The 15,348-nt window shown below is 35.6% G+C and overlaps 1 protein-coding gene across 2 annotated transcripts in view; it reads left to right on the top strand.

Moving 5' to 3' along the window:
- The first annotated feature begins 263 nt into the window (after positions 1 to 263).
- LOC138710354 (myogenesis-regulating glycosidase-like) overlaps positions 264 to 15,348 on the top strand; it is a 78,722-nt gene continuing 63,637 nt past the window's right edge. The window contains exon 1 of one of the 2 annotated variants that reach the window (XM_069841190.1): positions 264 to 408. In XM_069841190.1, the coding sequence (XP_069697291.1) occupies positions 368 to 408 (41 nt within the window). In that variant the 5' untranslated portion in view covers positions 264 to 367. The remainder of the gene's footprint in view (positions 409 to 15,348) is intronic. The other variant, XM_069841191.1, reaches the window with a different exon arrangement.

The following is a 15,348-nucleotide window of genomic DNA, read 5'->3' as shown; positions in this document are numbered from 1 at the left end:
CTTTCCTTTCCGCTGCAAAGCGCTCAGGCTCTGCTGAGCTCTAAAACGCGCTCTTGCGCCTATGGGCATCAGTTGACATGACTGATCTAAGCCTATATTCTACCTACAGTGTATATGTTCGAAATAAGCGGAATATTTTTATGTAGTTGAAAATGATAAATACTTTGTTGTCTGTAGACCTACACATTTCACAACAAGATCTAATCTATGTCCAAGGATTGAGGAGACAATAATATTGTGTACCGATATGCAATCGGAGCCCACAGAATCTGTCCTTGAAGATTTGTATCAAATATTTCAAAGTTCAATAGCTGTTTAATCTCCGATATATAAGCGCACGAATCGATCATGCCGCCTGCACAGTGATATGCATCAAGAACACTGCATCTACGGATCGTTCAATCACTGGTAAGCATGTAGATCACTACATCAGTTATCTCCAACGAGCATAGAAGATATAGAATAGACAAAAACAGCTTGAAGCGGGAATTCACTATATCAGTGTTTTGATTGGAATCTTTAATAAGTTCAGAAAAATCCCGAAATGTATTATGTCTCCTTTTATTATTTCCTTTCTGTTAAACAGAATTAACAACAAACTTTCAAACCTAACTTGGTTTTGAACAATTACTAATCAGTTAAAAATCAGGTCATTAAGACTTGCTTTATCTCATCCAACAACACCCATTTTACATATCCATTAAAACTCTCTCCACCCGACATAACCCATGCTACAGTAACAACCTCCAGACTTTCTGGTATAACCTTTTTACATACCAAAGTCAACCGTAACCCAGTTGATCTCTCCAGATCAATTGATCCTCTCGTCTTAACCACCCGTATCAGGGCAGATCTCAACTGGCCTCGCGTTCCGACCGTACTCCACACCACGACCCCCCTCCGCCTCCGCCATCAGGTGGGGCCGAAGGCGATTGACGCATGCGCACAGAAATAGTCAAAAACTGCTACACCGGAAGTCGCTTTGTAAACATACATATTCAGGAAAGATACCCAAATTTACATTCTGCCGGATTACAATATAAACCATCTAAACATACCGTTACAAGCTTGAAGGCAGTGGCGGTTCCTCGGGGGAGGGAAGGGAGGAACGTCCTCCTCAAAAATTTCTTCTTTTGAAAGTAAATACCTTATAAAATATGTGCCTTGAAATTCAAGGAAGATTCGATCATTTTTAAGTTCACAGCTATAAGAAAACCTCGGTTGATCGAGTTTTAAACGATGCGCGCTCATGTGCTGTAGAAAACTGTGAGAAAGATGCGAGATTGTTTGTGTGGAGGAAAGCCAATCCAGTCCTCCTTTACTGCAGTTAGCACACATAGACAACAGCGCACTAGCGGCCAGAGAAAGAAGCAGAGTTTTAAAGCGAGTAAATGAACGAAGAGGGAGGAGATCCTCCTCTGAATCAGCGCATGGGCGGGAAATAGAAACCGACTGGTCTTGCAGCAAACTCGCTACCGCTGCCATCTAACGATGTTGCATTCAACCAGACTATAACACATCTAGGAGGAGACACAATAAAAACAGTTTTAACGCAAAGCTATGAAAGACATCATATAAACTTTTTTTTAATTATAAATCAAAAATATTATTCATTGCACTTTATATAGGCTACTATTCATGGTTTGAAACTTTCAAGGATATTTGAAATTTAAAGTCGTGTTTATATAAAACAAAGAGGAAGTAGTTCTACGTTAGTGTCGCAGATCTTTTTGCCTCCTGAAATTCACTTCCGTTCTTTGTGTACCAGATAGGGCAACAGCCAAGTTGTCAGTTTTGTGCAAATATATTTGAAATTGAAAGTAAATAGGTACTCCAAACTACATTATTTTTAACATAAAAAATTGGCCACCGGCAACTTTGAACAATAATTGTAGTATGACTTTACAAGAACTGATATTCTTCAAAAGCGTGTGATACTGAACTTGTACAATGTACATGTGGCAACATAGACCACGTGGGTGGGTGCAGTGTTCTCGCTTTCCTCAGATTATTTCCCATTCCCATTTCCGTGGTTCCGATTACATGTTAGTTGCTATAGTCTCTTCTAACACTTGTAGTGTGCTCGAAAAATGCTGCGAGGTGAATTTCCTTGTAGTTGCTAATGTGTGCAATTATTCAACAATGAATGGAAGTGAAAACATTATATTTTATGGAAAATTTAGGAAACTCAGTTTACAAGAACAGATTATTGCTATACAGAAGGGAAGGCCAACCCCAACACTACCTGGTCTTACATGTGTGCATGTTAGCTAATTTGTAGCATGTTTCATTCAAGAAGGTGTCATTTCGTCCTGTTACCTTCTTTCCTCCTCTTAAGAAATACGCAGGAGCCGCCACTGCTTGAAGGTGAAGACGCGCTTGCGTACAGTCGCTGTAGTGATAATATAGTAGGGTTTTTCAATGGATCCCCAGTCGTGTCTTTTGTTGCTAGAAAATTAGACGCACGGTCCACGCCAGTCATTAAGGGACGCATATGGAAATTTCTAGGCACGCAGTTGTCACATTTTACATTGACTTCGCCACGTGGGTATAAAACAATCGTATATTTATTTCTATACACAAATTGTACTTTCATTCAATCAATCACGAATAATGAATGGATAATTTTGAGTTACTGTGTGTATAAAGATCCATTATAGAGCCACTGTACTAATATATTTCCATACTTATATTATTATTATTATTATTATTATTATTATTATTATTATTATTATTATTATTATTATTATTGAAAGTTACACAACACAGAACTGCACGCATTGTATTCTTCACCTGACATAATTAGGAACATTAAATCCAGACGTTTGAGATGGGCAGGGCATGTAGCACGTATGGGCGAATCCAGAAATGCATATAGAGTGTTAGTTGGGAGACCGGAGGGAAAAAGACCTTTAGGGAGGCCGAGACGTAGATGGGAGGATAATATTAAAATGGATTTGAGGGAGGTGAGGTATGATGATAGAGACTGGATTAATCTTGCACAGGATAGGGACCGCTGGCGGGCTTATGTGAGGGCGGCAATGAACCTTCGGGTTCCTTAAAAGCCATTTGTAAGTAAGTAAGTATTATTATTATTATTATTATTATTATTATTATTATTATTATTATTATTACTAATAATAATAATACTAATAATAATAATAAAGTAACACCGAAGGAAGATAATGTGAATTTGTGTTTCGTGTTCAAATCCACAGCGAAACTTGAAGCGGTATGTAATAAAATAATGATAGCATTTTGCTTCTCTTGTCTCTATTCGTCATCACTCTCTCCTAAGTAGAGATGGCCGATACTTCACAAATCGATATTTTGTCACAGGTATTTTTTTGTCACAGATAAACCTGTGACTGATGACGCGAAATATCTGTGACAAAATATCGCTATCGAAATCTGCTCTGTATTCAGTACTCTGTGACTGATATTTCCTCCTCTACGTCGTGGGTTTGCGCATGCGCATGATAAATAACAGCAATCGGGCGGTGATATTTGATTGTTTTTTCGTGATATTTTGCTCAATATTATTCTTTGCAAAGTGATGATTTGTTGCGAAGTTATTAGCGGCATTATAAGAATATAATAATGAGTCTGACATTTTCTTTTCATAGTCCGTATATATGTTGTATAAATGTTTTATGTATTCCACGAGATCTTTACATTTTCATATAACTGTGAATTTATATTAACTTACATGTATTTTCCACTCAATTTTTACGTAGCAACAATATTTTTTCAGTTACACTTTTAATTACAAACAGAATAGTTAAATGAGCCTACAACATTATTTTAATAACTTTACCTGAACTTCTCTCATTTATGTGTGATCCAGTTTTAATGTATAGCTCTAACACGAACAGTGCATCTTAGTATTAATTAAAATAATTAAACTTTAAATAATAGTAATATGCGTTACAAGAGCGGTATGTTGATGTTTTCATGTTCGAGGAAAAGATTGAAAAAGCGAAACGTAGTTGAGCTTTTTTAATTTCCGAGAACATGAAAACAAACATACCGCTCTTGTATCGTACATTATTTTGTGCGAAGATCGTTTATTACATACCTGAAAGAGGAATTTCTAATTAGTTGCAATGAAATCTCCATCTTGGTTTCTGTTCAATGACGGCAACTTTTGAAAACAAATATATCTATCTTCAACATTGTTCCCATAAAATGTTTTCTGTGTTTACTATACTCCAACAGTCCGTGATATACGTCTGTCTTTTTTTTTCCCAGTCTATAAATGCGAACTTAAAACAAACGGTAAGGTTATGTAATGATTTATTTTTCATTTTAATATTTTAACAATATTATTTATATAACATGTTGCAGTAATAACATCGGCATCTGGAATCTTGTTGATTTTTTCACGACTTCCTTAATGTTACTTGTATCAGGAATGCAATAAGTTTCGTGGAGTAGTAGATTTTACTTAATTTTTGCAAATATTTAAAAACAATAATTAACAGTGCAATTTAGGTGAAATTGCAGTGGTAAGTTTCCAATTTATAATTATTACTATGTTAAACGTCTCTAAAAATAATATGTTAAAAGCCTAAAGCAGTAAAATTTATATGGCGCTTAAGCGGTAAGAAGAGGGAAATTGTTATGTGTGTTACGTTGGGAATACTGAATGTGGTATTTCACACTTACCGCGTATTGGTTTTGTCCGGAAAGTAAGCAAATACGCACGATCTCGCACAAAATTATTTGTAAAAAGTTCATTATGTTGTTCATGGTTATGAACTCTTAGGAATAGCGCAGTGCTTCCTAACATTGCTACTCATCTGGAGTGTTATTTCACCCCAATTAATAGGCCTAATCAATGTTCTATACTTGATATTTAGTGATATTTGTCTAGATATTATTAAAATCATCAACTTGCAAGTAATTTTCAACTTTTTAATATAATAATATGGGGTAGATAGTAAAAATTGTGCAATTTTATAAATTCCAAAAAGATCTGACATCTAGCAGACACTGCTCCATAAATCATTCTCATTGCCCTTGCACACTTTTAAAATAGACCTACACTTACACATAGACGGGAAAATTAATTACATTTGAAAATAAGGGGTATCAAATGTAAATCATGTTAATTCACTCTGTATCACTGAACGTTATGCTCTTCCGAACTTACGAAGCATTTCTCACAAGCTGACAACAGTACCTATAATATTAAAACCGAACAAGACAAAACTGGCTAATATGGTGGGCAACTTATTTGACTAAACTAACCTTGAGGTAGTTTCCTTCGTATTCCCCTTATACACTTTGCATATACGAATCTGTGACAGGTCAGGTTTGGTTAGTTTAAGCTTTTATTATGCCTAGACATATACTATCAACGACTAAACTAGCGTTGAGGTAGTTCCCTTCGTACTCCGCGTATACACCTTGCATATACGAATCTGTGACAGGTTAAGTTTGGTTAGTTTAGGCTTTGTTATGCCTTGCATATACGATCAACTGCATCTCCACAAAAAATAAAATTCAACGATTTTCACTTCCAAAATCACCGAAACTACCTCACCGCTAGTTTAACCCGATCAACTACTCTCCACAAAAAATTCCTTATAAATGCAACGATTTTCACTTCCGAAATCGCCTAAACTACTTCAGCGCTAGTTTCACCATCTTATTATAAATGATATAGTGATTACACGATTTAAATAACAACACCATTGGTTACCAGTACTTTATCTTGTGTAAAATCCTCTCTGAACAACTGTTTTGTTTTGTTTTGTAATTATTTTCCAATGTTTTTCCGCATACTTATGTTTAGTTAATTTTTATTCTATGACTCAATATTATAATGTTAATGCACAACTTAAAATAATTTATCCATTATATTATATATAATAAAAGGATCAATTTTAAAACGATTAGGATAATCATATAACCTCAATTTCTCCATACCCAACTACATTTAAAAATTATCAACTGACTCAATATCTACAATATTACATCTTGGTACATGGGGTTAACTTTCGACATGTTACTGTTCATTTAGGTATGTATTTATTTCTTAATGGTACATGTACATAATTTATTTGTTGGGTTTTCCCATATAAATCGCTCATGTGTGACGTGTATAAATAAATCGTATTCACATTTCACTGCTCTTCAATATTTCCTGTTAATTTTGATCGGTGTGACAAAATCGCAGGTAAAAGTCACAGATATTTAATTGTCACAGTCACAGTTGTCACAGATACTTGAAAATATCGTTTAAGCTCATCTCTACTCCTAAGTAAATCACAAATCTCTCTTGGTTACTGTCCCTGTCGTGCTTCGTGTGATTTTCTTCCTTTTTAATTGCATGTTGAACACAGGACTAATTGTGGGAACCGATTGTTGCAGCTCCAGCACGCAGAAGTTAACACATTTGCACTCAAGTCGAGGTAATATTGTTTTCTCTAAATAAGACTTTAATTGGAGCCAGATCATTTCCAAGGGATTTAGAATACAGTGGTACGGAGATAGTCGTAACACTTCGTGTCCATATGAGGCTGCGAGCTCCTCCACTGCATACTATTTCTTGGCAGATTTGATTTCCTGCAACGTAACTATACTGGGTGTTCAGTTCAAAATGTGTCATGGCTCGCTGTATGCCGTCATGTGGCTAGCCGATGAGCCTAGAGAATTCAATCTTCCTACACTTCCGCACAGGTGTATAACCTAAGAGGCAGAGAAGCTGCCTAGCAAGTACGGCGTTCATTCTGAAGAGTACGTACCGATACGTACGGTAACGCCGGTAGTGGCAGGAATGTGAACTGTTTGGAAATACGTACTTTCGGGATATGGGGAGAGGGTTAAGACGATTACTTACGTATTTGTTGAATTAACTTCGACGGTCAACATGGACACGGAGCATTTGATTTGTGTTGTGGAATGTTACCGTACGCAACCGATGATAACAAATACCCTGCGTACGACTTGCCGGCGCAAAACACAGTTCGAAAGAGGTTATGGTAGCACACAGACCGTACAGACCGCCATCTGTTGCTACGACGTTCGAGTTATACCGTACACGTTCTCAAGTTCAGATTGAAGAACGCCTTAAATAATAGGCAACTTCTCTAACATATAAGCTGAAACTCGCTTCAAATCGGTGACCCAACAACAGTGACGTCATGACACACTTTGAAATGAACACCCAGTAGTCTATACAAAACTAGAAAGGTACTGATAGTTCAGCGGCTTCTACGCGTCACCATGTCAACCGCTCAAACTAGCCAACCAGAGACCATGACAACAGGCCGACGTTGCCGACTGTTTCGCAGCGAGCAAGTGCTTTGTTCGGAAGTGTTGAATCTTCGTTACAGTGTTACAGCAAGTATTGACAGGTTACGTTCACTAAATAGACGGAACTGTACTGAATAGTCTGATGTTTATCTCCAACCTTGCCCTCTAGTCAAAACACGACAACAGCGCTGCGACTCCGATCGGTAATCAAAACGTGAAGGAGCAGTACTTCTGTATAGGTCTCGCAAGTATGGAATATCGACTGAAGGAATGCGAATCAAACACTGCGATAAGGAAGAGCGGGCGACAGGAAAGGTCACGAGATAGCTTGAATGATATTCAAGAGTGTAGTCCATGGATGGGCATCGTGCCTCACTTGAGAAATAAAGCCTCACTGACCTTCACAGAGCTTATCGCTCTGAGTGACATCACCTTCATAGTCCCCGTTCCTCCCTCACGCAGCTCGTAGGTGTGGGCAGGTTCTATATCAGTTTCATAAGCATTATCAGTGGTGGCATAATGGCATTATCAAAGCAGTGTGTACGCGTTAGAAAACTATTATTTCATGAGAAATTGGAGGAAGAGTTTTCTTTGCTGTTTAGAAGGGGAGAACATACGATGTTTGTTATGTTCGAAAATCCTATTAGGCATTAATAAACTTAATATACTACGACATTACTCCTTATGTCATAAAGAACATGCTCAATTATAAGGTAAGACATATTAAATGTTATTTTTCGTACTATTCCGAAGAAAATTTATGATCTTAACATTTGCATAATATACTAAATACGACATTATAACTTAAACACGCTGCATTAAAAGGTACGAGGAATTAAATGTTGTTTGTACGTATTATTTCCAAAAGAAATTTATAAAACAAATATTAAATGTGCGTAGGAAACGAAATATGATTTTCTGAAATTATTTTAGGTCGAGAACGTGCAAATCTATTACGTAATCTTGATAAACGCCAGAATATTCAAGAAAATAAACGTAGACAACGTGATGGAATATTATTGCCTAGTTACGCAATTTCTCGCCTGTGATTTAAATCAATTCAATGATGGAGAAATAGTAAACAGGTTTATGATTAAAGCTGTCCAATTAATTTGCCAAATTGAATAAAAGTTTTCGAGTCTCTCACGTTAACCATGCGCTTTCCTAATAATTCGCCACTGACCGCCTTAGCATTTACGATAAGGTGACGCAGGTCACAACAGTTTATATTTCCCATCCTACTCTGTAGTCTCCTCTCCTAGTAAACAAACTATTTCAAATCGAGTGCCTCACGTAACCGAAAATTGTGCCCATGTATGGTATAGTCGGAAGAGGAAATGACATCGATAGAATCAGTCTTGCGTTGTGATAGTTACATTACGACTTTAGTTTGTTCCATTGCATGTGAAAACGTGTCTTGTATCGCACGGTATTATTATTTCATTCGTAAACATACAGTATGTTGCGCGTTTAATTAGCTTCGAATTTTTCTCCTGCTAAGTTCTTTATTTCCACAGCGATGTCCTCATTTGTTCATCTTCTTGGAAGAGACAGTACTTCCATCGGCTCGCACCTGTCCGCCCTCGGCGTGCCTACATGCACACGTGAAAACAGATAGCAACGCCACCATTGGTTTTCGGTAATCGTTTCTTGCGCCAGCTACACATCGCAATAAGATCAAGAAAGGTTATGATAATGAAGAAGATAACGCAAGACAGCAATCATAACAGGGTTGCCATACGTACGACTATAGTCGTATGCATACGACTATTTGGATTAATTGTATGAAGTACGACCGAACTCTATGTCGTACGCAATTTTGTACGACTATTTCACTGAGGGACAAAATTATTTTGGAACCTATAATGTTGGAGTATAATTAAAATAAAATTAACGGTTAATTCTTTTCTCTTCTTCATTCGGTATGCCATTGAGTAACAGAAAGAAACATGATTTAGTTTAAAGGGATGAAAGATGCTTTGAAAATCAATGTTGTGGCTACACTTGCCGTTCAATTCATAATTCGTCATCTTGAGGTCCAGGTTTCATGTACGGTGCAGTTATTTCAAAGTAACCTGAGTTCAGATATATGCTATTAATAACTTCAACGTATGTTCAACAATGGAAGAATTTTATGAATGAAATAGTACCGAGTAGGATTAAGAAGTCGACATTATAGTGGTGTTGGATTTGAGTCGACTGGAGGATTAATTTGATGAAAACATCAGCTGCCGCATTGATTGATAATACCTGCCGTCGCTCTGGGCAAAGATAAAAGTTTCTGCTGACTTTCAATATAATAATGTTATTTCCGGTCAAGCGTCATCGTGCATGCTTTATGGGAGATGACAGTGTCAAAGAAGAAATAGTAATTTAAATGCTAAATGTCATTGTGGATATCAACTATAATTAGTAGGTTCTATTACTATTTGATAGAATGAAGAAATGGATGCTGATTTGTTTGAAAGATGAAAGTCATTGTGGATGTGAAAATCAGTTATTAATATTTCTAATTGGAACTAAAATTTCGTGATAGAATTATATATACTGTATTACATATATTTATAGGCCCATGAACCACTTTTTTGGGTGTTATGTGAAATAAATTTGTGCGCACTATGTATAAAAAATACTAAAATGATGAATGTACGACAATTTGATGCTGAAGTACGACATTTTTCATAAGTTGGTATGACGGTTGCGTTTCCTTTATCTTGCAACCCTGAATCATAACTCATTATCACAGTATGACCTGCCTGAGATCAAGCAAGCAATGACAGGTGATAACTTTGATGACTGAGAGAATTGCATAGGAAAGGATAGTGTCTTGGCTTGGCTTTCGGGATCCATACATACGGGTTATTCCATATGAAATCGATCAGTAAAAAACCTCGCATTTTTTTAATACTCTAATTTTTTCCCTATTTATACAAGGTGCTGAGGAGAGTGCATTTTCAAAAATATACCATCGAAAGTCAAACGGTTTTCATACTATTGACCGACAAACTTAGCGTATTTTATAAAAACAAGCCTCTTTCAGTGCTCAGAACTCTGGAACCATTTACTGCAGAACATTGAACGGGAGCTCATTTTGAAGCTCACATTTGGTAGGTTATGTTAAGAAGTAATCCTTATTTTTATTGTACACAGAGAGACAGATAAACTGATTTTACTTACTTTTAGGCTTTTTGCCAATTTGTAAAAATGTAAAAAATATCGAGAAAAAACCTTGCATTATTAAGAGGGATTCGGCATTGTTTGCTTAGTGGTATGGCAATAAGGTTCGAGGGTATTAAATTATTTTCACACGCCTAGACTTGAACGGCGCAGTACCGCACGCACTGGCCGAGAGCTGAAGGTAAGGGAGAGTTGTGCGTCATTTTACTCCTGTGTTTATGAAAACTTGTGATAAAGCTAGCCCAGCTATGCGCTACTAGACGAAACATCACGTGTTTGTCTCCTGGCCTTGCTTGTCTCGGCTAGCTCCCGCCTCACAGTCAGCTGGTTACTTCACGCGCATACTATTTATTTTCTTTATTTGATATTTTCAATACTTTCTTATCAACGGTGTACCAGTAAAAAATATATCTTTATTTGTACTTTCAATGCGGAATCTAACCATATATTTTAAAAATATTTTTTCGTGGCCAAAGGCGTCTTAATGAAGAAAAATCTAAATTTCTCAATTTCCATAAAAAGTAAGAAAATCTGTTTACATTTCAATATAAACTTTAATTTCTCAGCATCAAAATAAACCATGATTTCGATCATTGGGTGAAAGGGTTTCGGAGCCACAACAGTTTAATGTTGCTAATTTTATGAAAATACGATAAATTTAAATATTTTTAATTTAAACACTATGAAGTTCTTGCCTCAAACTTTGCATAAAGCATTGTATCACAGTTGTCAACGGACAGAAAAAGTTTCATTGTATTTAAAAATTGCAAGGTCAATTTTCTCTATTTTTCGGTCGATTTGAGATGGAATAGCCCATGTGCTAAATATGCGATGATTGTGTAAGTCTGACAGGTCGCCTGGGTGACATCGTGAATCCGATGCTGACAGGTGGGTCATCCCTAGATAGAGTCACGTTCCATTCAGCGGACGACTAGCCTGATAAGCCTCAGGAGTTAGGAGCCCCAAACCCTTCCTGTTCATCCGACACAATCAGGTGGGCCATCCTGATACAGCCAGGTCCCATCCGCACACGAGTAGCCTGATAAGCCCCATGCCCTTCCTATATCAGCATCGGAAACCTATACTACCTCCAGGTCTTTACCCCAGCATTTTTTTACTATTTCAAATGATAGATTAAATGAGGGGGAGGTGGAGAGAGTTGGTAGAATGATAGAGGGAAACGGGAATACCCCGAGAAAATTCTTCTGCAAAGTCTGCTATGCCCACCACAAATTCCATTAAGACCTGGCCGGGAATCGAACCTCGGCCGCCTGCATGGAAGACGAGGTGCTAGGACTTCAGCCAGGGACGCGACTAAAGGATAGTGTCACCGTTTGACGTAAATCAAGACTGCTTACAAACGTTCTAACATGGGTGCACAATACAGGCTGGAAGCAAAATAACTGTGCAGATTGAAGGGAGTAATAGAATACTTTAAAATAAATTGAAAACCTATTATGCGTTTTGTAATTATGTGCGGTTAATTAGAAAATTAGCCTGAAAGTCTGATTAGTTTGGCAACAGGAAATCGCCGGTTCACATAAGCTACGACTACACACGCGCTCTGTGTGAACAGCAGTATTCCGTCTCTTAGTCACCGCAGTAGGGTTGCCTAGCTTCCCAACGGCGGGAAATGATGTGTTAACCTTTTTTATTTAATTTGCAAGAAAACTGTCCATTTTATTGAAAAAAACTGCCATGAGTTTCTCTAATGATAAGAGTAAAACTCAAAATTATACGGATAGTATTTATCGAGTTGAACAGTGATAACATTTAGGTGTAAATTTTATTATTATTATTATTATTATTATTATTATTATTATTATTATTATTATTATTATTATTTCATTTTTTTTACTTGAGAAAAGTATTCATTTGGGACCAATATCGTATTAGAATTTTTGCTGCGCTCTTGCTTTAAAATCTGCAGTTGTATTACTTCCGCCCTGTATAACATTATTATTATTATTATTATTATTATTATTATTATTATTATTATTATTATTACTACTACTACTACTACTATCAACTAGTTAAATCTAAAATCAAAACTGATAAATTAATTTGGCTTAAAAAAATCGATGAAAATTTTTAAAATGAACCCAAGAAATTTTGGAAATACGTTGAATCATTTCGCAAAACGGATAACCACCCATATGAATTAATTATTACTGATTATTACTGATGAAAAAGATATTGTCAATGCATTTGCTAACCATTTCAATTCAGTTCAGAAAAAGCTTAATCTTAAGGCACAAATCATTAATAACAATTGTACAGACTGTCTATCTATACCAATAGTAACACATGATGATGTAAGGAAATCAATTAAAAAATTAAAGCCAACGAAATCAATGGGCACTGATGGTATTCCAAATTTTATAATAAAAGGGTGTTCTGAAATTCTTGTACTTTTATTAGTTCACATTTTTAACTTACGCTTCAAAACTGGAGTATTTCCATCTTACTGGAAACAAGCAGCAGTTATTCCTGCCTTTAAAAATGGCAAAACGAATGTAGTTGGTAATTACAGACCTATCTCTATTTTAAATAATTTCTAAAAAATTTTTGAAACTATAATTCACAAACATATTTCTTTTTTTTTTTTTTTTTTTGTAAAAAAAAAAAACAAATTAAATTCTGCACAGCACGGATTTACTAAATCCAAATCTACTAAAACTAACTTTGTCTCTTATTTGAATCAGATTGTACCAGTTGTTGAATCCCAGGGCCAAACAGATGCAATATATTTTGATATCAGTAAGGCGTTTGATGTAGTTCCACATTCTATTCTTTTGTCTAAGTTAGATAATATAGGACTATCGGTAAGCTACGTAAGCTGGTTTGAAAATTATTTACACGATAGACAATCTAGTGTACGAATTTCGAATACTCTGTCCGATCCATTTAATATTATTTGTGGTGTGCCCCAGGGCTCAACTTTAGGACCTCTTCTATTTTTAATCTTCATTGACGACATTTGCAAAAGAATAAGTTCTGACTATCTATTACTCGCTGATGATCTTAAAATTTTTCGAAAAATCAATAGTGTTGCCGACTGTCAATTTCTTCAGGATGACATTAATTCAATTACCAATTGGTCAGTTGATAACGGGATGATGATTAATGAATCCAAAACTTACGTAATATCATTTTGAAGGAAAACCTCTGCACTAAAATATAACTATCATCTAAAAAATGTATTAACTAACAGAAAAGATTGTATTAGAGACCTCGGTGTATTAATTGACAATAAATTATATTTTCATAACCACATTGATTATATTTATAACCATGCAATAAGAATGTTAGGAAAAATTCGGTCAATTACTTATTCTTTTGTGCGAGATCGTGAGTATATGCTTGGTTTCCGCACAAAACCAACCCGCGGTAAGTCTAAAATTCCAGTCAGTCAGTATTCCCAATCGAACAAACATAACAATTTCCCTCTTCTTACCGCTTAAGTGACATATTCATTTTACTGCTTTAGGCTTTTAACATATTATTTTTAGAGACGTTCAATATAGTAATAATTATAAATTGGAAACTTACCACTGCAATTTCACCTAAATTGCACTGTTAATTATTGTTTTTAAATATTTGCAAAAATTAAGTAAACTCTACAACACCACTAAAGTTACTGCATTTCGTGATGCATGTAACATTAAGGAAGCCGTTTGTTTTAAGTTCGCATTTATAGACTGGGGGAAAAAAAAGGCAGACGTATATATAGCCTGCTGGAGTATAGTAAACACAGAAAACATTTTAAAGCAACAATGTTGAAGATAGATATTTTTGTTTTCCAAAATTGCCGTCATTGAACAGAAACCAACAGGGAGATTTCATTGCAACTAATTAGAAATTCCTCTTTCACGTATGTAATAAACGATCTTCGCACAAAATAATGTACGATACACGAGCGGTATGTTTTCTTTCAATTCTCGGAAATTAAAAAAGCTCAACTACGTTTCGCTTTTTCAAACTTTTCCTCGAACATGAAAACTTCAACATACCGCTCTTGTAACGCATATTACTATTTCAACACACGACTCTCTTTTAATACTATACTATACATTAGTGAGATCGAAACTCGAATATTCATCTGTAGTTTGGAACTCTATTACTAGTTTTGATTCGGCAAAACTGGAAAATATTCAAAGGAAATTTATTTCATTATGTTCTTACCGATTCCTGCTTAATAACTCTGGATATAACTATGATAAAAAAATGCGAGCACTTTAAATGTCGAAGCCTGTATGCCAGACGTCATGATCTCGATTACTTATTCTTATGTAAGGTCCTTAAAGATGACATTTATTGTCAATCTTTCTTAAACAGTGTCAGCCTTCCCATTCCTATGAAGGACATGAGACATCACAAACTCTTCTATATTAGAAATTCTAAATCTTCCTCGCCGGTCTCCAGATGTATTAAACATGCTAACTTACATGTAGGCGATTTCGATCCATTCAATGTATAGAAGTATTAGAACATGGCAATGTCTTTGCTAATATTAATTGCATTATCTTTCTTTATTCTGGTCTTTTGATTGGTGCGCGTGGCACTCTTCCTAAATTCACATGGAATATTTTAAAACCACTCGGTCTCCGATTTTTTAAAATTAAGGATTAAGGATTCAATCCAAATATTACATTATCATTTATATTTTGGCCATTGACGGTTCTTATGGGTTTGTATTTCTCTGGATGTTTTACTAAACAATTCCCGTATTTAATCTTTTTGTCTTTCTAAATTATTTCTGTAGTGCTTTTATTCTGGATCTTTATGGTCACCCTCATTGAGGGCAGATTATTTTGTTAAAAATAGTTGTTGTGTTGGTAATACTTTTGTATGAATCAACTCCTTTCCATAAAATATTATAGTATTAATTCTTGTAAACTAATCATT

The sequence above is a fragment of the Periplaneta americana genome, chromosome 12 (assembly GCF_040183065.1).
Source record: "Periplaneta americana isolate PAMFEO1 chromosome 12, P.americana_PAMFEO1_priV1, whole genome shotgun sequence".
Taxonomy (NCBI): Eukaryota; Metazoa; Arthropoda; class Insecta; order Blattodea; family Blattidae; genus Periplaneta; species Periplaneta americana.
This window is presented reverse-complemented; position numbering and strand designations above follow the sequence as displayed.